Source organism: Adiantum capillus-veneris, chromosome 10 (assembly GCF_014529385.1).
Source record: "Adiantum capillus-veneris isolate H3 chromosome 10, ASM1452938v2, whole genome shotgun sequence".
Lineage (NCBI taxonomy): Eukaryota > Viridiplantae > Streptophyta > Polypodiopsida > Polypodiales > Pteridaceae > Adiantum > Adiantum capillus-veneris.
Genome location: NC_140940.1, coordinates 73,615,568 through 73,637,520, shown reverse-complemented (window position 1 = coordinate 73,637,520; position 21,953 = coordinate 73,615,568). Strand labels below are relative to the sequence as shown.

The 21,953-nt window shown below is 44.6% G+C and overlaps 1 protein-coding gene across 1 annotated transcript in view; it reads right to left on the bottom strand.

Annotated features, from left to right (window-relative positions):
* Positions 1 to 16,444, bottom strand: part of LOC147449069 (mitochondrial import inner membrane translocase subunit TIM50-like) — a 50,809-nt gene extending 34,365 nt beyond the window's left edge. Inside the window, exons 1-3 of the mRNA XM_086521597.1 lie at positions 15,998 to 16,444; positions 14,583 to 14,671; positions 14,393 to 14,429 (exon numbers count right to left, since the gene is read on the bottom strand). Coding sequence (XP_086377723.1) covers positions 14,393 to 14,429; positions 14,583 to 14,671; positions 15,998 to 16,352 — 481 coding nt within the window. The 5' untranslated portion in view covers positions 16,353 to 16,444. The remainder of the gene's footprint in view (positions 1 to 14,392; positions 14,430 to 14,582; positions 14,672 to 15,997) is intronic.
* Positions 16,445 to 21,953: the final 5,509 nt, after the last annotated feature.

Sequence of the window (21,953 nt, the reverse complement as noted above, 5' to 3'; positions counted from 1 at the left end):
GAGGCAGACAAGTATGTGCAAGATATGGATGAAACATACAGAAAGATAAAGATTGCTCTTGAGAAGACTCAAGCTAAGCAAAAGAAAGCTATTGATCGTCACCGTCATGAACTTGTATTTTCACTTGGTGATTGGGTACTTTTGCGCTTTGAAAAGGTCAGGTTAAGGAAAAGGAAAGGCAAGGAACGCTTGTTTCCTAAGCTCAGTATGCGATATTATGGTCCTTTTCAGATTTCAGAAAAGATCAGCGAAGTAGCTTACAGGTTAAAGCTACCAGAAGGCTGGAAAATACATAATGCTTTTCATGTCAGCCTTCTAAGGCCCTTCGTTGGTGATGTGCCAGAGAATATGCTTGATGAGGAACAACCCGAAGTGGAAGAATTGGATGAAATCCTTGTTCCTGAACAGATATTGGCACATAAAGAAAGAAAGGTTAGAGGAAAGGTTGCAAGACGCTATTTGGTGAACTTCAAGAACTATCCATCATTGGATGCCAAATGGATGGAAGAGTCTGAATTGCTTGATTCACCTCAGCTATTGCAATTGTATCTTGAAGCCTTTCAAATGGAACCCACAGTGACTTGATGCAGCCTTTTTGGAGCAAGGCAAGAGCATGGTTCATGATGCTCAAGAGAGTAGTTAAGCAATTGTATCTACTCTTTCCATACAGAATTTAGCTAGAGAAGTTTGTGCTCAAGAGTACACTAGAAGACTTCTATGCTTGATATATGTGTCGTAGCCAGGTTGGTGGGATTGTTTAATCGTCAACCGCTACATTTCTGGAAGCATGTATATCTTGGATTTCCCATCATAGAATATATGTGATATCAGGAGATATCTGCATGTATTATTGGCATGCAAGCGAGGTCGCTTGCAGTATTTCAAGGGTGGGGTGTGTCACCAGGAGGTGTATTTTTCATGTTGCCTTCCGTAAATAAGTATTAGATATATTTATTTTATTTTTACTTGTTTGTTCCAAAACCCTTGAAAAGGTGCAAGTGGACATTGCATGGCCAGTGTGAAACGGCTGCAGCCAAATGGGTTTCTCACATCGGGGATCTAGGTCGGTCACACAGGGACTGCCCGGGCCAGTTAGCACTAAATTCTGATGAGTATGGAAGCTCGTGTGCGCCAAACTGGAATTTGGGCCACTCGTCAAGTCACTACAACTTTATAAGTTGAAAGGGGCCAGTAAATTAACCCACATTGTAGATGTTGGTCAAATGGTAGTCTTCAATGATGGTCAGGAGACCGATAGGGACGCCATGGAAGCATCTCCTAAAATTTAGGGAACTGCTATTTTTGACCGGAAAATGTGTTCGCGTCATTAGCTCTGCAATGACGAGGGGAACATTTTATTGCTCTGCTGCCAAGTCAACTGACGCACCAGTTGAGATATTTTTAGCAGGGAAAGCCCAAACTCGGAAACTGGGCAACGTGTCAGCCTATGAGCGATTATGCCACTCTGGGAGGCAAAAACGAGCTGCATATCAACAAAGGGGGCGCCATTTTCAGCCTCAGGTGGATTGTAGAAGGTACAGAAGCTATGGAATGCTTACCTTGCCCTCTATGCACAGTATGGTGACGGGAGTGATGTCCCGCACGCTACATACCGCTCTCTTTCTCCCCTACGTACAGTATGTTATGCCCCACTAGTGGGCTTCTCATTTGACCTATGTACAGTCCTGGGGGTTTATGCGCGTTTGCCAAGGCAAGAGCCTTCTGACAAGAACCGGATTAGCTAATTGCTAATCCCCCACAGGTACGCACAGTTCCATCACGAAAGATTGCGAGTTTGGAGAGTTTTCTCGCGTGAAAACTCGTCCAATTCACAGGGGAACTGTCCCATTGCATGCAGGAGCCCTTGGGACACGCGTGGGCGTGTTCGCTCCGCTAAAAACGATCCGAAACAGGGAATTACAGCCTGCTGTGTTTTTCTGCAGGTTTAGGGTTTCGCACCTAAACTGCAAGGGAACATCGGGGGAGCCTTGTGAGAGCCTTGGGATGCGTGTACAGGCTTGTGGGCTCCCGGCAGTAAAAAACAGAGAATTACAGTCCGCTGAATTTCTGTGACAGCTCACCAGAAAGCTTCCAGATATCGAGGGAATCCGTCCTAGACAGGTATTTTTGACCTACAAGGGTTTTTGCGCCGTTATGCTGTCGAAATCCGGTCAAAAACCTGCGTTTTCAGCCCTCGCCAGGTTTGGACAGCTTTGTGAAAGCTTGTGCTAAGTGGTCGGATCGTCTACCTTAATTTGAATAAAGAAATACCGAAAGGGGCGCCAGTCTTTGGGGCCTACAGGGTGTCGGTCTCGTGTGCGCAGTGACATTCTAGTTGCTGGACGCAACTGTGTTCTCTTCCCTTCTCAGTGCTCTGTGTAAAGTTAACAGGTAATTGAAATAGTACCGCCCTCTACATTGTACGGGCCGATTATAGTAGGCCCCAAAATTGGCGCCCCTTTCGGTATTTCTTTATTCTTTAACAGTGGGAATAAAACTTGTGATCTCCTACAAGCTGCCCCGCACAATCTAGGCTAAGAAACGCCTGTTCTGGCCGGATTTCGGTAACATAACTGTACTAGGACCAGAGTTACCGGGGAACGCCATCCCATGGGCAGGGAATGCCGGAACAACGTTCCGGGGGGGTTACATGGTCCGGAACGGCCAGATGTTCCGCACGGACTTTTGGTACCGGAACGGCCCTGAACGGGCAGATTTTCAGATTTGGGTGATTTGTCTTGTGAGCCTTCCGCTTGTTAAATGTCCCTTCCCCCACCCCTTACCTTCACTATGCACACAAGCTTATAAGGGCCAAAGCTAAAGCTCTACCCTCTCGACTCTCGACTCTCAAGCTATAGCCTCTTTCAAGCTTTGAAGTTTAGACTCTTAGAGTCTACAAGGCTAAAAGCTCTCCCCCTCTCTCTCAAGCTCCCTCCCTCTCTCTCTCAACTTTAAGCTCTCTCTCGAGTCTCTCCCCCCTTCCCTCTCTCCCCCTCTCAAGCTTTCAAGTCTACACGACACACATTTGTCATAGTAAGTCAGAATGGTCGTGTTTCGTGAGTGTTAAGAGTCAAAGGACTCTGATACTACTTCTATTCAATCACAAAGAGCTTGAAATTGCATTATTTGGGTGTTTTTATGCCTCCCGTTCCGCGCCGTTCCCGTTCCAGGCCCTTCCCCGTTCCCCCATTCCGCGGGGGATCCCGTCACCGTTCTCGTTCCGCGTTCCGGGTAACTATGACTAGGACGCTTCACAGTCAGTATCCCCACCCAATAGGTGACTTTCCTAACGCATACGGACACTTTGCAAAACCTGGCAAGAATCTGCAGCACGATGACTTATCTGTTTTCTGCCCTGAAAATGCGCCAATTCACCTATACAGCGGTCCCCTCCCGTCCCCCAACCTCCTGGGGGTATTAGGGTCCGTTTAGGGCCGAAACTCTAAACCTGCAAAAATACACAGCATGCTGTAATTCCCTGTTTTGGGCTCCGTTTCGCGTGCCGGTCACCTCGAGCTCCCGCACCTGTAGGGCTACTTGCCCTTTGAATCGGACAAGATTTCTGACGTGAAACCTCTCCGAATTCACCTGTACTTGCGGGGGATTAGCCGCTAGCTAATCCAATACCTGTGCAAGAGGCTCTTGCCTCGGCAATCGCGCATGAACCCACATAACTGTACATTGGTCAAATGAAAGGCCCACTAGTGAGGCATAACATACTGCTCGTAGGGGGGAGGGAGAGAGAGAGAGAGAGAGAGAGAGAGAGAGAGAGAGAGAGAGAGAGAGAGCAGTGCGTAGGGTGCAAGGCATCACTCCTGGCACCGCACTGTACATAACAGGGAAAGGAAGCACTCCATAGCTCTCAACCTGTGACAGAGAATAAATAAGGCCTCTCCCAGCATCAAAAATCAGCGCCAACTCTTCTTGCATGAGGAAAGTGCACCGAAGTGTGCCACTTGGTGCATTTACAAGCATTTTCCAGTTTCGGGTTCGCCGCTTAAAAATCTCCCGACTGGTCGCCCAGTTGACTTCACGGCAGAGTTGTAAAATGTTCCCCTAGTCATACCGGAGGTAATGACGCAAACACATTTCACGGCCCAAAATAGCAGTTCCCTAAATTTTAGGAAATGATTCCGTTAGGCTCCCTGTGGTCATCTGACCATCTATCCTCATTGGAACCGCATCCAAAAGTGCAATGTGGCCCAAGTGTCGGATACTTTCTGTTGTCCCACCTTGACTTTATGTCTTTATTGAGTTCACTTCCTAGTATCCACCAACTTGCTAAGTGCGACGGGGAGACCTATATGATCTTGCTCTGAGCCTAGACATCCTCTTACCATACGAATTCCAGTGCCGACCACTACCCATCTGCGGGTGAAACTACCGTTCACATTGGCCATACAATGTCCTTCATACTTTTGTCATTCCCATCTATTACATTGAATTCATATGTATATTTGGTGTACTAGCTCTATCATTACCCCTCCTTTGCACACGTTGGGTTTGGGCTTAAGTAGGCTGTAACCCAAAGGCTTCAAGGTAAAGCTGCAATACATTTGGTGACTCTGACAGTTCATGTTGTTCCATCCACTTTGCATCCATAGGCGGATAATTCTTGAACTTCACCAAATAGCGTCTTGCAACTTGTCCTTTAACTTTTCTATCCTTATATGCCAAAACTTGCTCAGGTACCAGGATCTCATCAAGTTCCTCAACTTCTGATTGATCCTCATCTGGCATATCTTCTGGCACATCACCCACGAAGGGTCTTAGAAGACTCACGTGAAACGCATTATGAATCTTCCACGCATCAGGCAATTTCAACCTGTAAGCCACATTGTTGATCTTGTCAAGCACTTGAAAAGGCCCATAGTAACGCATGTTGAGCTTAGGAAACAGCCGTTCCTTGCCTTTCATCTTCTTTAACCTTGCATTTTCGAACCTCAACAGGACCCAATCGCCAGGTGATAACAGCAATTCACAACGGTGACGATCAGCAACCTTTTTCTGCTTTGCCTGAGTCTTCTCCAAGGCAACTTTAATCTTCTTATACATCTCATCCATGTTTTCAACATATCAATCTGCCTCAAAGATCTTGTCCTTTGTATGCAGAATGGGAGGAACCTTCTTGCCACCTTCAACAATCTCAAAAGGTGCTTTGCCAGTAGACGAATGCACCGTATTATTGTACGCATACTCAAGCATAGGCAAATATTGTTCCCACTTGCCCTTATTACCTAACACATAACATTTCATCAAATCTAAGACAGTAGAATTAGCCTCTTCTAACTGTCCATCAGTTTGTGGATGAAACGAAGACGAGAACTTGAGTGTAGTGCCCATGTTCTCAAACAATCCTCTCCAGAACAAACTGGTCATACGAGGATGACGATCACTGATAATCGATTGTGACATACCATGGTACTTAAACACATTGTACATGAACAAGCGTGCCATCAAGTCAAATTTTATCTTCTTCCTAACAGGGATAAAATGGGTCTGCTTGCTGAACCTACAGATAATGGTCCATATACCATCATTCCCTGTTAACATTCTTGGAAGATCAAAGATAAAGTCCATAGCAATCCTTTCCCATGGCTTATCCGGAATCAGCAATGGTTGTAACAACCCTGGTGCCTTTTGCCTGTCAAACTTGACCTTTTGGCAAACCATGCATGCTCGCACAAAGGCATTCACATCTCTCCTCAAGGTAGGCCAATAGAAGAATGTTTCTACCGCTTTGTTGCATCAATGCCACGATGCCCTGCATACGGTGGGACATGACTCTCTTCCATGACCTTATGTCGCAGTGGCCTAGTGACACAAAGTCTACCATGCATCATCATAAAACCATCTTTGAGGAGGTAGTGCTCGTGATGTTGCCCCTCTTGTAACTGTTCAAAGATCCTTGCAAAATCTTCATCAGCAGTATACTGTTCCTTCATGTCATCTAACTCATGATAATAAGGAATTGACACAGTTGAAATTTGTGGCTTTCTTGATAACGCATCAGCCACAACATTCTTCTTGCCTTCCACATGCATAATCTGGAAGTGGACATGGAAAGAATGTTTGCCCATCGCATATGCTTTTCGGATAACTTTGATTGTGACAAGAAGTATCGCAAGGTCTGATGATCTGTTTGGACAACAAAATCAGCACCTAAGAGGTAGTGCTTCCAACTAGAAAGCGCATGAATCACGGCCAAGAGCTCTTTCTCATAGACTTGCATAGTCCTCTCTGGCCCTTGCAAAATTCTGCTTTCATAAGCTACTACTCGTCCATCTTGCATTAGCACTGCTCCGATGCTACTGCCACACACGTCACACTGTAGCACAAATGACTTCCTGAGATCTGGCAAAACAATAACTGGATCTGAAGTCAACTTTTCCTTTAAGAGACTAAAAGCTGAAATCTCTTTTTGGGTCCATCTAAAAGTGACCTCTTTCTTTTGCAAAGCGTGAAGAGGCGATGCTATCTCTGCAAAATTTCTGATAAACCTTCTATAGTAGGAACACAATCCCAAGAAGCTTCTGACATCGTGCACAGTCTTCAAGTCTGGCCATGTCTTGATAGCTTCGACCTTTGCGGGATCCATTCTAACACCATCCTTTGAGACTATGTGGCCAAGAAAGTGGATCTCTTCGTGGAAGAATTCACTTTTCTTAGGATTGACAAGTAACCTGTGACTGCGCAGCTCTTCGAACACAATGGTCAAGTGACGCATATGCTCCTCTTCATTCTTAGAATACACTATCATGTCATCGAAGAACGTTCCAACAAAACTGTTGATGCGAGCGAAAAATCTGGTCCATCATTCTGTTGAACGTGGCAGGAGCATTTGTTAGCCCAAACAGCATCACTAGAAACTCATAAAAGACCAAATGTCGTTCTAAACGCAGTCTTGTGCACATCCTCTGGCCTTATACGAATCTGATGGTACCCACTCTTAAGGTCTATCCTGCTGAAAATTGCAGCACCCTCTAAACGATCAAGAATATCATCAATTCTAGGAATAGGGAACCTATTCTTGATGGTATTCTTATTCAACGCACAGTAATCAATACACATTCGCCATGAACCATCCTTCTTCTGCACTAGGAGCACTAGAGATCAAAAGGGTGAAGAACTAGGCTGAATCAGCCCTTATCTAATAACTCCTCAACCTGCCCCATAATCTCTTTCTGCTGCGCCGCACTAACCCTATAGGGAGGTCCATTTGGTGGGCTACACCCTGGCACCAAATCTATCCGATGGTCCTCAGGTCTCTCTGGCGGCAATTGCAACGGTAATGAATCCGAAAAACAGTCACTAAACTTTTGCAAAAATGCTGACCTTTCTTCATCTAACACAGATAAATTTGATTGATCACTATCTGAGACATCACGTGCAAAAATCAAGTACACAGAAAGATGAATCTTTATTACAGAAGTGATAGCAAAAGCAGATACAATAGGGACTGACGCTCCTTTAAACTTTACATCCAAAATGTGAGTTTTGCCCCTATGTTGCACAGTGATCTTTTTGTTGTAGGCATCCAAGACTCCATGCACTCGGAACATCCACGGGATCCCCAACAAGGCGTCACAACCTTCCAGCAGCATGATGTAGAACTCTTTTGTGTCCACATACGACTGAATATGCAGATGCAGTTTTCCAATGATGGCAGTAACACACTCTGAGTGGCCAGGACATGCCAACCCTGCCTCTGCTGTGTACCCCATCTCTTCAGCTCTGATGCCCAGCTTCATAGCTAACTCTGGTGAGATAAAGTTGGCTTTGGCACCTGGATCAAAGCAGATGAGTGCCGTCTGATCCCTAACTTTACCCCATGCCCTGCATAACTCACTGGCATCTGTGTTGGGCCTGTCACCCACCATGTCTGGCACTAAACCTGCCGTGGGTTTAGGTTTCTTGCCTTTCTGGTCTTCTTTATCCTCTGGACAAGTGAAAGAAAAGTGACCAGGCTGCTCGCATATAAAGCATTTGTTCTCAGCCATTAGGACCTTCTTTTCCTCGAGCGACTTGCGAACAAAAGGCTTCCTTTTCTGTTTCTTTGCCTGCGCTCCAGAAGTCCCGGCTGAATCCTTGTCTTTGGTGGCCTTTTCTGACCCCTGTGACGCATCAAGAGCCGTTTTCACCAAGGGATTCTTCGCTAAATTTTTCTTTTGCTTCCCTCCTTTGTCGCTGCTCGGAAATCCACTGTCCTCTCCTTTCAACAAGGCAAGACCAATGTTCGCAACTTCCATAAGCTGAGTGAGGGTAGCCACTTTGTTCTTTGTACAGTAATCACGAAGCCCTTTAGGCAACCCACAACAGTACTCTATCTGCTCTATCAATGGCACAAATCTGTAGGAGGTCACTGAGAGTAACGCTTTACAAAACCTCCTATTGTACTCCAGCAAGCTCTTGCACGAAGCTGAAGTAAGCTGGTGCCAATTTGTCATGACATCGGCTTCAAATTCATTTGATAGCCAAGCAGATGCAAACATTTTCTTGAAGTAAACCCAAGTGGCGGGTGCCTATCCTTGCATTAACAATGTCGTCCACCATGTAAGCGCATTGTCCTTTATGAAAGTGGCAGCTTTCCTGACTTTCGAGGCCTCTGTAAAATTCCCTCCTGCATATGCTGTATCAAACTGCTAGAGGAAGGTAAGAGCCTTTGTCTTATCCTCGAAACCACTGAAGGTACTGGACTTTACAGCTGTACCACCTTCTTTGTAAGCCTTTGGCTTCTCTAGTGCCCCCAAGTTGTCATAAGGGATGGTCTGCAACATGGGCACTGTAGTAGGCATGATCGGCACATCTTGGCCATTCACATTTTGCGTCAGAGGTGCGATATCTGGATGCTGTCCAAAAAAACCAGCCATGCCAAAATGACCTTGTGGCACCCCAAATCGGCCCTAGTTGCAATGAAAACCTTGCTGCATGCCGGAACTACCATACATGGGGTTTGGCATGATGCCTTGCATACCCCCGAACACTGTTCTTAGCATGTACGGCTGACTTCCAGGCGCATAACCAGCCATACTTTGGAACACTGATCCACCCCCAAAATACCCAGGATGTACCGTGGGTGGTGGAAAAATTGAGTGCATAGCCTGGTATCCAATTCCCTATCCATTTAAGACAGCAGGTTGGCTCTGAAAGGTGGCGGGCTGAACTGGCATAACCTGTGGAATACGCGTTCTAGCCACCTGTTCAAGCACAGGAGGAACCTGTTTTGGAGCCCTTGACTCCGCAAAGTGTTCCCTTTCCTCCTGAGCTGCATGAAGTACCTAGGCTTGAGCATCAACAAGCTCCGTACGCGGCGTAGGTTGCCTATTTTGCTGTTGCACTGGTGGCGCTTGCAAGAAGTCCATAAACCTTGGATTCTGCACCAACTGTGAAAAGACATTCACCGCGGCAACTAACTGAGTCTTGAACGCATCATCCTCAAGTTGCCCAGTCATAAAGCCCTGTACTACTGGAGGGACATTCACATTGACAGGAGGTACAGACTGACGTGGCCGTGAGTGAGCTCTCGCCAATCTCGAAAACCATAGGGATCTCCTGCCTACCCTTTGAAGAGGAACCCTTTTCCATAATGCCCTTCCCCTTGTCGGCCATAGTGTAATCCCGCGTTCCTGCACTCTATGTCTTTACTCAAAACAATCCAGGCTCACTCTTTTAAGGAAAAAGTGATTGATATCTCGGCAATGGAACCATGAAACCGGCCCGTGGGGCGGTAGGCGTTGGCTTTCACCCAAAATTCTTTACTTTATACACACATAGAGTACTTTGCAAAGGTAACCTGTAACGGGGATTAACACCTAAGTACACACACGGCTCGGAAGCTAGAATGCTCCGAGCAAACACCGACAACCTGTAGGCCCCAAAATTGGCGCCCCTTTCGGTATTTCTTTATTCTTTAACAGAGGGAATAAAACCTGTGATCTCCTACAAGCTGCCCCGCACAATCCAAGCTAGGAAACACCTGTTCTGCCCGATTTCAGCAACATAATTGTACTAGGACGCTTCACAGTCAGTCTCCCCACGCAATAGGTGACTTTCCCGACGCATACGAACACTTTGCAAAACCTGGCGAGAATCTGCAGCACGCTGAATTCTCTGTTTTCTGCCCCGAAAATGCGCCAGTTCACCTGTACAACGGTCCCCTCGCGTCACCCAACCTCCTGGGGGTATTAGGGTCCGTTTAGGGCCGAAACCCTAAACCTGCAAAAATACACAGCAGGCTGTAATTCCCTGTTTTGGGCTCCGTTTCGCGTGCCGGTCGCATCTGTAGCATGACCTCGAGCTCCCGCACCTGTAGGGCTACTTGCCCTTTGAATCGGACGAGATTTCTGGCGTGAAACCTCTCCGAATTCACCTATACCTGCAGGGGATTAGCTGCTAGCTAATCCAATACCTGTGAAAGAGGCGGCAATCGCGCATGAACCCACATAATTGTACATTGGTCAAATGAAAAGCCCACTAGTGGGGCATAACATGCTGCTCGTAGGGGACAGAGAGCAGTGCGTAGCGTGCAAGGCATCACTCCTGGCACCGCACTGTACATAACAAGGAAAGGAAGCACTCCATAGCTCTCAACCTGTGACAGAGAGTAAATGAGGCCTCTCCCAGCATCAAAAATCAGCGCCAACTCTTCTTGCATGAGGAAAGTGCACCAAAGTGTGCCACTTGGTGCATTTACAAGCATTTTCCCGTTTCGGGTTCGCCGCTTAAAAATCTCCCGACTGGTCGCCCAGTTGACTTCGCGGCAGAGTTGTAAAATGTTCCCCTAGTCATACCAGAGGTAATGACGCGAACACATTTAACGGCCCAAAATAGCAGTTTCCTAAATTTTAGGAAATGATTCCGTTGTGCTCCATGTGGTCATCTGACCATCTATCCTCATTGGAACCGCATCCAAAAGTGCAATGTGGCCCAACTGTCGGATACTTTCTGTTGGTAGACCCACCTTGACTTTATGCCTTTATTGAGTTCACTTCCTAGTATCCACCAACTTGCTAAGTGCGACCGGGGGACCTATATGATCTTGCTCTGAGCCTAGACATCCTCTTTCCATACGAATTCCAGTGCCGACCACTACCCATTTGCGGGTGAAACTACCGTTCACATTGGCCATACAATGTCCGACCGTTTGCTACTTCAAAAAGAGGGTCTCAAAAATAAAACAAAACCCATTGGAAAGAAACCAACAACTAAAGTTAGCAGTTGCCACGTCCTCGTGACATAGTTAACAGTTGCCACGTCCCCGTGGTGACAGTTGCCCAATACTTGGAGGATTCACAATGCTTTTCATGTGAGTCTCATGAAGCCTTTTAAAGGCGATGTGTCCGATGATGGGGAGCCAGATGAGCAACCCGAAGTGGAGGAAAGCGAGGAGATACTCGTTCCAAAACAAATATTGGCACATAAAGATAGAAAGATAAAAGGTAAAGCAATAAGACGATGCTTGGTTAAATTCAAGAACTATTCCGCATTGGATGCGAAGTGGATGGAGGAGGAGGACCTGGCAGATACTCCTCAAATTGTGAATCTTTACCATGAAGCATTCGGTTTAGCATAGTCTATTCCAATCTAACCCCAAACTCAGCTTGGGCGGAATTTGGTGCAACGGGTATGCACAAGAGAGGAGTCCCTCCACTCCTTTGTCAACAGATTTTTGATACTAAAGTCACCGATGCCTCTATTGAGTTTCAAGGATATTGTGGACTGACAATATTCTGTTGTATGACTTTATGAACTGGAATTCCCGAAAATGATACTGACTGATTTGTACTTAACTTGTTTGAAGTTTGAGTGCAGGAACCGATAGACGAAATGACTGCAACATTTCAGATCTCTATAGACATGATTGCAATAAGCCTATAAGGATTAGTCAATCGGGCATCTGAGAAGTCCCGACTGGATCTAGATGGGATTGCTACATACATTATCGATTAACCATGGTCTGAGATTAAAATGATTGTTGAATGTAGTTTGTCATGTGATGTCCTGTGATGTCAAGTGATGTCCTGTGATGTGACTGTCGATTGGTACATGTGCTAGATGTGTTGTTCCTAGTGTGTCGGTACTAACAGTCAGTGTCTGTTAAGACAGTTTATGGCTTCAGTCTGTTTTGCAAGCGTAATCGAGGGCGATCACAATGCTTTCAAGAGGGGGGTATGTCACAAACTAGTGACGTAGCATGGCCCTGGACATCGGGCAGCAGAGCACACACACCCCGGCACTCGGAAAATCCGCAGACAGTGACATGTGGCATGCTCTATGGAACCCCCACCAAATGCGCCGACAGGCTGGTACGGATTCCCGGAAATTGCGACACAGATTTTGCTGACGTGGCAGAGCGTACGGATTTTCGCTTTTTACGATGCTGTTGTACGGAAATTTGCTTTAGCGCTAAGAGCTGAAATTGGCAACTTTTGGAGCTTGATGCTTTATTTTAAAAAAGCTTTTAAGCTTACTGCTTTTGGGGCTCTGCTTTTTAGCATCCCTTGTAACCTTTATGATGAACCCAAGGGGGGGCTTCCTCTGCAGAGCATCTGGACACAGAGTCTGAGAGCGAGCACCCGCGGGAGCTGTACTTTGCTCGAAGATTAATACAAAAAGAAATACCGAAAGGGGCGCCAGTCTTTGGGGCCAATATCTCTAGGCACGGAACTCCGTCGGGCCATGTCGACTCAATTGTGAACTGTGAACATTTTGAAGTGAATATCTGTTGTGTTGCGGTAGAATCTTGACTTGGAGTGTCCAAGTTTGTTACAGTGGTACCGGACCAAAAGAGAGGAGGAAAAGTAGAGTTGCACAAAACCCAAATTACTGCACCCAAGTTACGACTCGGCACATTGCAAATCACATCATGATTCATAAGTGCTGACGTGGTAGACTAAACAGACAAGCTAATGACAAGGCACGAGGTGCTGACATGGCTGATTGGACACTAGGCAGCTTTTGGCGCCAGTTATAGAAAGCATTGACTTTACCAAGGCTGTTTTGATCGCAGTTGATTATGGTGCATTTGCACTCGTAAAAACAAGTGTTATTTTTGTTAATTAGGGAGTATATTTTAAAGGGGTGCTTTTTGAATCCATGCCTATATAAGGGAGGTCACGCGTGCCATTAGATATCCAACAAAGACTGCCATCTGCGGAGGACTCAGAGGGAAAGCGTGGCTCTCAACAGTTGTAGCTTAGACTTCAGTCTTTTGGAATAAAGAAATACCACAAGGGACGCCTAGTAGAGGGGCCAATGCTTCTGAGAGTGAAGCTCCGCCACTCCATATCTCTTGACTACTGTGTTCAGTTCTCTTCTAATTCAAGTTTGCTGTTTTGGTTCAGTTCAATATTGTTGATATGTTTTCTACCACCGTGTTAGGTGACTCGTCAATTATAGCCCCTTGTCACAGCAGGTTAAACAAGGCCACTCATCCATTCCATCTTGTCCAATATCACCCTGAATCCAAGGACGACACCCCAGAGATTTTTTATGATTGACTTAAGAAAAAACAAAACAGAGACACTAAAGCTATGCCGCATTAGGCATTGGCCAAAAGAATATCATAGTAAAAACCATACTTCTGAACACTTCATACTCCTTCATACCCTAAAGCTGGATGTATACTTGGCCTCCATAAAAAACAGATAATTGGCTCAGAACTAGCCTCATTATTGTTTAACTCAGATTGCATCTCAGATCGGTTACGACAACACTTGAAAGAACATTTAAATTCTCAACGTCAATCCATAAAAGAGGCCTAAATAGCTTGTGTCGGTAGGACAACCAAAATATAAAATGCACATGAGCTACAGATTGAACTCCTCAAACATCATTCAGTTCTGAAGGTCCAAACTAAAAGTGATACAGCAAGGCTCCACGCTTCAAACAGACAAAAGAGTTCTTGTAGCACAACAAGTAGAGCCTCATTTTAGTTTGCTGAAGCAGAGGACAAGCTTTTAAACATTCTTTTAGTCCCCAAAGAGTTGAATTAACGGTAAGGCTTTGGCCTCTCAACCTACGGCTTGTGGGTTCAAATCCCCCGTTGGGTCACCTCTAGAGGGACACCTTGTGCTCACCGGGTGTTCACGTTGCTAGGGCCCTTGCCCTTGGACATCGAGTGCATCCTCCTCCTAGGATGGGTCACTGGAGGAGGAGGTTCCTAGCTGGTTGCTATGAGTCCTCTCAATCGTTCCTAGCACCTGGTGCATCGATTAGGTGGCAATGGTGATGCCTACGCGTGGCTCTTGCCCAATGGTACGCGGCCCTTGCCGGACCATGTTTCATGGCTAATATTTGGAAGGGATAAGCACCTCCCCCTGTGGGCCCTTTGGTGCGACGGGAAAAAAAGAACATTCTTCTAGAAAAAACCACAAAGGACAAACGAGCAAACCTTTCAGACTGTTGGAATATATCACATTTTGAATTTTCTGCAAATTTAAAAGGAAAATATATCATTATAGAGCGTAAGTCTCTGACAAATAAAATTTTGAATGAACAAAACGATCAAACTTACAACAACTGCCAAGAGGCTTGCCATAAAAACCAAAGACATAAACATCCTTAAGGATAGTAGTGCATACTTGTAGAAGGCTATCTTCTTGGGAGTCTTTGACTTCAGCTTGAACCCGCAAAGCAGAAGTTTTCTTCTCAATCTCTTCAGATGTGTAAGCTGTACACAAAAGCTTTTATTATACGATGCAAAGATTTAAATATAGAAATCCTTGTCGTGTGTGGCAGCATGAAGTTATACAATCATTAGGCTTCACACCACCAATTTTTCTAAATAGGCAAGTGAAAACAAGTTGCCAATGGTCGAGGTCCTGCCTAAATAAAAATTTCAACCAAGCTCAAAGTAACCACACTAATTTCATCAGTGTCATACAAACAAGTTGCCAATGGTCAAGATCCTGCCTAAATAAAATTTTAACCAAGCTCAAAGTAACCAGAGTAATTTCATTGGTGTCATACATGTTGTGTTTAGAACCAGGTGCCAATATATGCTCCCACACACACTGCACACACTTGAGCAAACATCTAAAAAGAGGTGGAGCTTGGAGAAGTAAATAACATGCATACAGACATACATGCATGCATATGTAGATGTACATTTGTGCATATACATACATGCATACAGGTGGACAATCTGGGTCTCATTTTCAAAAGATAGAGATCCAAGAAAGATTGAACTCTTTGGGTTAAAAAAAAAACACGCATACAGCAGACTCACATAAGGGTATTCTTGTATGCATTCCTTAATATGTGTAGGTGCACATACACAAACATGCGAGCTCTGGATTTTTTACTCATGATCTGAAAGGAATTACCATGTCAAGAACAACCCACATGGTATCACAACTGCAATTTCTTATAAGTTATGGGAGGACCAACAATAAAGTCCACACAGATCCTTTCCCGCTTCACATTTGGAATCACTAATGGATGCAACAGCCCGCCTACTTTCTTCTCTCCAATAACTGACAAAATCTGAAACAGCTAAAACTCCCATGCCAAGGTGTGGAATCCATTTAAGTTCAGTGCAATAAGTATAAGTACTAGAAAATCTGGGCGATCCTAGGGCAGTCAAGGTAGAAGCAGCACCAGGGAAAGTTGGACAAAATATTCAATGCAATATGCCAGTACTTCGCGATCACCTTGCAGATGAACTATCGAGCTTCTCTTTAGAACCTGATGGCACCCCACTATACATCTGGAAGCAAGAGGTCTCATGCTCCCAGAGAAAAAACTAAACGGATCAGCTGCAATAGGCAACTGCACCAACAGACAACAGAACCAACTCAAAGCAGTCTACAAGAAGCTGACTCATCTACAGATGATTACTACTACATGAACACTATCCACTTTTCATTCATTACTTTCTATTTGATGGAAAATCTACATGCTGGACAATACTGTAAAAAATCAAAGCTATGGAAACCAGACGTAGCTAAAATGTCGACAAGGAATAGAAGGTAAATAACAAGGGAGTGAAGCAAACCATAGGAAGCGTATCCAGCAGCCAATGTTCCCGCAGCCAACGACCCAGCTAAGATGGCTTTGAATGCAGTCCAGAGGGGGTTCTTCTTGGAGGGATGGGAGTCTTCTTGTGGGGAGCTCGTAGAATCAGGGCCCTCAGAAGCTTCATTAGCAAAGGAAGTGTCGGTGTTTGTATCTTGCTGGCTGCTGCTTTCTGCTGCGGGGCTGTGGGTTGAAGAAGGAGTTTCTCGTGCTGCGTCTGCTGCAGTAGAAGAAGAGTTCGTACCTGCAGACAGGGACCTTGAGGCGTTGAGCAAAGAGTGGCGATGGCGAGAGGCTGCTGCGCAAAGCCTCCCTACTCCTCGTCGCTGGATCATCGTCACACCACGACAATTTCAGACGATCTCTCTTCCCATTTTATTCCCGCACCCTGGGGTTTTCCTAAACCCAGCCAGCATATATTTTGTCAGTAGGCAGTCAAAGCCCAAGGGCATGGCGGTTGTATTATGGTCACAAATTACGGTGTATGTATGCCCATACATGCCATTTGCTAAGGGGCATTAAAGCTGAACGCCTCATTCTCGCTTAACAACCCACTAGTATGTGACCCGCGTGTTGCTGCGGTTAAAATGTAAGGCTAGGGTCACATTGCATCGGTAGCTATAGAGCTGAAAAAGAGCCTCTTTTTTGGGTGGAACACCTAAGGTATAGACTCTTTTGCTGGCCCTTAGCTCACTCTAAAGGGTGGAAAAGTACTTAGATCACTCTTATGTCATTGTCTTAAGGTTCGCACTAAGGCCACTGAAGAGTGTAACCATACCATTGCAAAACCTTAGTAGAGCACCATAAAACACAACAAATTGCAATTGGAGGTTGGTTTTTGTTAGCCAAAAATTGAAGGGTTTTTTTTCAAAATGTAATTTTAGATTACTCACCTTGTTTGGGGTGTAGAGAGAGAGAGAGACCATTTTGTGTCGTGCATTAGCACTGGTTGCATCACCTACTATCATGCAGTCTAAACACCTTTGTTTATGTTGGGGTAAGAATTAGCTTACACCCACCTACAGTTTTTGACATTTGCTGCTAAGTTTTAGTTTTGAAGGGGAGAAAACCTACAAAATTTAGAGAAAATTATTGTTAAAACCTTTTAATATACTCAATTTAACTATGGCCCCAATGCTTGTGCTAATTGCCCTGATATCGAATGCCGCTAAATTTTAAATTTGAAGGCGAGAAAACCTACAAAATTTAGAGAAATTTAATGTTAAAGCCTTTCAATATAGTCAATTTAACTATTGCCCTGATGCTTTGATCCTTGTGCTAATCACGCCGATGCCGCTAAAATCTAAATTTGAACGTGAGAAAACCTACAAAATTTCAAAGAAATTTAGTGTAAAAAGCTTCAATACAGGCAATTTAACTATTGTCATGATACATGTGCTAATCGCTCCAATGTGAGCCATCCCTTCTCGGTCAACTGCCATGAACCATCAATTATCATCGAATGATACTTTAAAACTTTCTCTCTATTGTCTATGCAAGCAAGATATTGGCAAGAGATTTTTGCCTCCCTCTCTCTCTCTCTCTCTCTCTCTCTCTCTCTCTCTCTCTCTCTCTTTGTGTGTGTGTGTGTGCGCGCGCGCACGAGAGCACTACATCTTTGCTTCTCTTTGCCTCTCTCCCTTTCTCTGTCTCCATGCACCATTAACACAAGTACTCTCACTCTCTCTTTCTCTCGTGTAAAAACCTTTCAATATAGTCAATGTACCTATAAAATTTCTTATATGCAAGTTTTAAAGGTTTTGGGAAAAAAGATTTCGAGCTCTCACTCTTCTTTCTCTCTTGTGTAAAAACCTTCCAATATAGTCAATTTACCTTTTGCCACAATGCTTGTACAGATCGCCTCCATGCGAGTCATCCCTTCCCATCTATAGTTAGTTGCCACAAATTATTGATTACCATCGAACGCGACTTTGAACCTATATATTTGCCTTCCCCCCCCCCCCCTTCCTCCCTCTCTCCCTCTCTCTCTCTCTCTCTCTCTCTATAATGGTGAGAGCCACTACTCCTTAACCTCTCTTTTTCTCTTTGCCTCTCTCCCTCACTTTGTCTTCATGCACTTGCAACACAAGTGCTTTCTCCCTCTCTTTCTCTCTTGAGTACTTCCATTGCAGTGCTTGAAAAAACCTAGGTTTAGTGTAAGCCCACCTACAGATTTTGAGTTTTACTCCTAGATTTTAAATTTGAAGGTCAAAAAACCTACAAAATTTAGAGAAATTTAGTGTAAAACCCTTTCAGTATAGTCAATTTACCTATTATCCCAATGCTAGTGTGAATCACCCCAATGTGAGTCAACCCTTCTTGGCTTCAATCGACCACCACGAACGATTGGATGTTATCGAACGTGACCTCGAACCTTTCTCTTTGCTGCAAGATCTTGGCGAGAGATTTTTGCCTCTCTCTCTCTCTCTCTCTCTCTCTCTCTCTCTCTCTCTCTCTCTCTCTCCTGGTGAGAGCACTACTTCTTAGCCTCTCTTTGTCTGTTTGTCTCTCTCCCTCTTTCTATCTCTATGCACTGGCAACACAAAGTGCTCTTGCCGTCTCTTTCTCACTTTAGTACTTCCAATAGTGCTTGAACAAAATCTAGGTTTAGTGTGATCCCACCTACAAATTTTGACATTTATCGCTAAATCTTAAATTTAAAGGGGAGAAAACCTACAAAATGTAGAGAAATTTAGTGTTAAAACCTTTTAATATATTCAATTTAACTATGGCCCCAATGCTTGTGCTAATTGCCTGATAACCTCATGCTGCCAAATTTTAAATTTGAAGGTGAGAAAACCTACAAAATTAATAAAAAATTAGTGTAAAAACCTTAACTATAGGCAATTTAATTATTGTCACGATACTCGTGCTAATCGCTCCAGTGTGAGCCATCCCTTCTCAATCGGCCGCCATGAACCATCGGCTATCATCAAATGCAACTTCGATCCTTTCTCTCGACTGTCTATGCAAGCAAGATTTTGGCGGGAGATTTTTACCTACCTCTCTCTCTCTCTCTCTCTCTCTCTCTCTCTCTCTCTCTCTCTCTCTCTCTCTGCGAGAGCACTACATCTTAGCCCCTCTCTCTGTCTCCATGCATCAACAACACAAGTGCTCTCGCTCTCTCTTTCTCTCGTGTAAAAACCTTTCAATATAGTGAAATCACCTATAAAAAAATTTATATGCAGGTTTTTGAAGTTTTGAGAAAAAATATTTCGAGCTCTCACTCTCTCTTTCTCTCACTCTCACTACTCCCTACTCGCTCCATGTTTATTTTATTCATTTCTCGAAGAGATTCCCCGAATGCTTCCCTTCAGCAAATATCAGCAGCTACCAAGGAACTCATTCCTCTGACCTCTAAAAGTGTTACGTAGGAGTTCGAACCCACATGGATAGAAACTTGCGATTTGTGATGACCCTCATGACCAACCAACCTTCTACGCGATGCTTGTTGCAGCTGGCAAGCATGCTAATTAAAAAAAACTCATCGCAACAAGCGGATAGCACGCACACGCTCCTCTGCCCATTGCCCTCAAGCATCATCGCCTCTTGCACCTGCTCGCCCTCTCCTGCTCTATGCCTACTTCGACGCTCGAAAAGGGAATCCCCTCCGATTTTACTCCCCTGCTTCGCGCATCTCCTTTGATTCAGCTGCTATTTTCTTTTTTAACAATCGTAGCACCTACTCTCTTGTGTAAAAAACTTTTAATATAGTCGATTTACCCATAAATTTTATTTATATGCAATTTTTGAAGCTTTTGGGAAAAACAAATTTGAGCGCCGACTCCCAGAGTCCCAGTCGCTCTCCCTCTCCTTCTCTGTCTTCTATGTGCAACAAATTTGAGTGCCGACTCCTAGAGTCCCAGTCGTTCTCCCTCCCCTTCTCTGTCTCAGCTTAATATCGTGGCATTTTCAATTTCAAAAATGCCACTTGAGAGCAAGGAGAAAATGAGAAATTCCATCCCAAAATAGAGAAAAATAGTGTAAAAACCTAAAAAATAATTGTAATTTTCTAAAATTTCCTCTTGCCAAATTCAATAAAAGGATATTTGTCCGTTTGTAAAAATGATCTTTCCCGAACACTCGAGTTTGCAACTTGTCACGCTCTCTCTCTCCCCTTCTCTATCTTCTATGCGCGACAGATCCCGAGCGTTGTCAGTGGTCTCTCTCTCTCTCTCTCTCTCTCTCTCTCTCTCTCTCTCTCTCTCTCTCTCTCTCTCTCTCTCTCTCTCTCTCTCTCTCTCTCTCTCTCTCTCTCTCTCTCTCTATGTTCAAGAAAAATGTGTCTCAACTTAATATCGTGCCGTTTTCAATTTCAAAAATGCCGATTGAGGGAGAGGGGAAAGGAGATATTCCGCCCCAAAAGAGAGAAAAATAGTGTAAAAATCCGAAAAAACAACCTAACTTTATAAAATTTCCTCTTGGAAAATTTTCTCGAATAGTGCTCTCTCTCTCCAGACTTGTCACGCTCTCTCTCTCCCCTTCACTGTCTTCTGCCCGAGCGTTGTTAGTGGTCGGGTACCCTCTCCCCATCGTTGCCCACACACAAAGCCTGAGTAGATGCGTGTGTGACGGTGCGCCTACTACCGGCACAACCGGTCATCTCTCTCTCTGTTACACACACACAGAGGCTGTGTGCCACAGGCTATAACTCTCTCTCTCTCTCTCTCTCTCTCTCTCTCTCTCTCTCTCTCTCTCTCTCTCTCTCTCTCTCTCTCTCTCTCGCTCTCTCGCACACACAGAGTCAGAGTCCAGACGCCTGCACAATGCAAACAGTACACGCGAGGCAAAAAGGCTACAGTTTGGGACTCCGGGCAAGACTTCTCTCTCTCTCTCTCTCTCTCTCTCTCTCTCTCTCTCTCTCTCTCTCTCTCTCTCTCTCTCTCTCTCTCTCTCACACACACACACACACACACACACACACACACACACACGCACGCACACACCCACGGCCTGTCAAGGCTCAAGACCGAAAGGGGGCTGAAACAGTGCTGCAGTCCATGCGAAGCTTTGAGGAGTCGACACGTGGAGACCTTCTCCTTCCTCCAAAATCTCAAGTTGCATAATAGAAGTATAGATGTAGTTGGAGGTGTTTTCTGCTCCTGTGTGGTGCTCTCATGCGTGTTGCTCCCATTGTACCTTCAACTCAACACCACGATTTGTAGCCCCTTCATGCAGTGCTCTTCTTCTATAGAGGAAGAAATGGAAGGCTTTAGGTGAAATAGTAAACACCTCTCTCTCTCTCTCTCTCTCTCTCTCTCTCTCTCTCTCTCTCTCTCTCATGCACAGGTGGTCATACACAAAATCATCTATGCCCACAAACCATAGGTACTAGTACAAAACTATACAATGCAAACGAGCAAAAAGCATATACCATTATAAACAAATAAAAATAGCAACGCCAAAGGCCAAATTAGCTACAAGCTACAACTAATCTTAATAACAAGCAATCATATAACAAGCATCTCTTCTGAAAAGCATAAGATGCGTTAGAAAACTTAAAAAGAGAGAGAGAGAGGTAGTAGAGTCTAAATTGAGTAAATATTGCCTCGAAAACCTACAAACTAGAGAGAGAGAGAGAGAGAACTCTAGATAGATTATGAAAGATAAACACTACAGTATCAATAGAACACACATACATTCGATATAAGCATGGACATAAGAATGTCCACGATAGTAGCCACCGAGAGACCAGCACTAGAATGAGAATGAAGTGGCCACCAAAGATTGAAAGTCAAGGCTCCCCATAGTAGCCATTAGTTCAATGAAACGAAAATCAATGTCCATGAGCCTTACACAATCCGTGAAGGAAGTTATGGAATAGCGCACTCCACTTGCTACAGGTCACTTCTACAAAGACTATCAAAGGAGAAGCTCAACCATGAGGCAAAAATATGGCAATCTACGAAAGATTTGAGGCAGGCCACACAAACTCA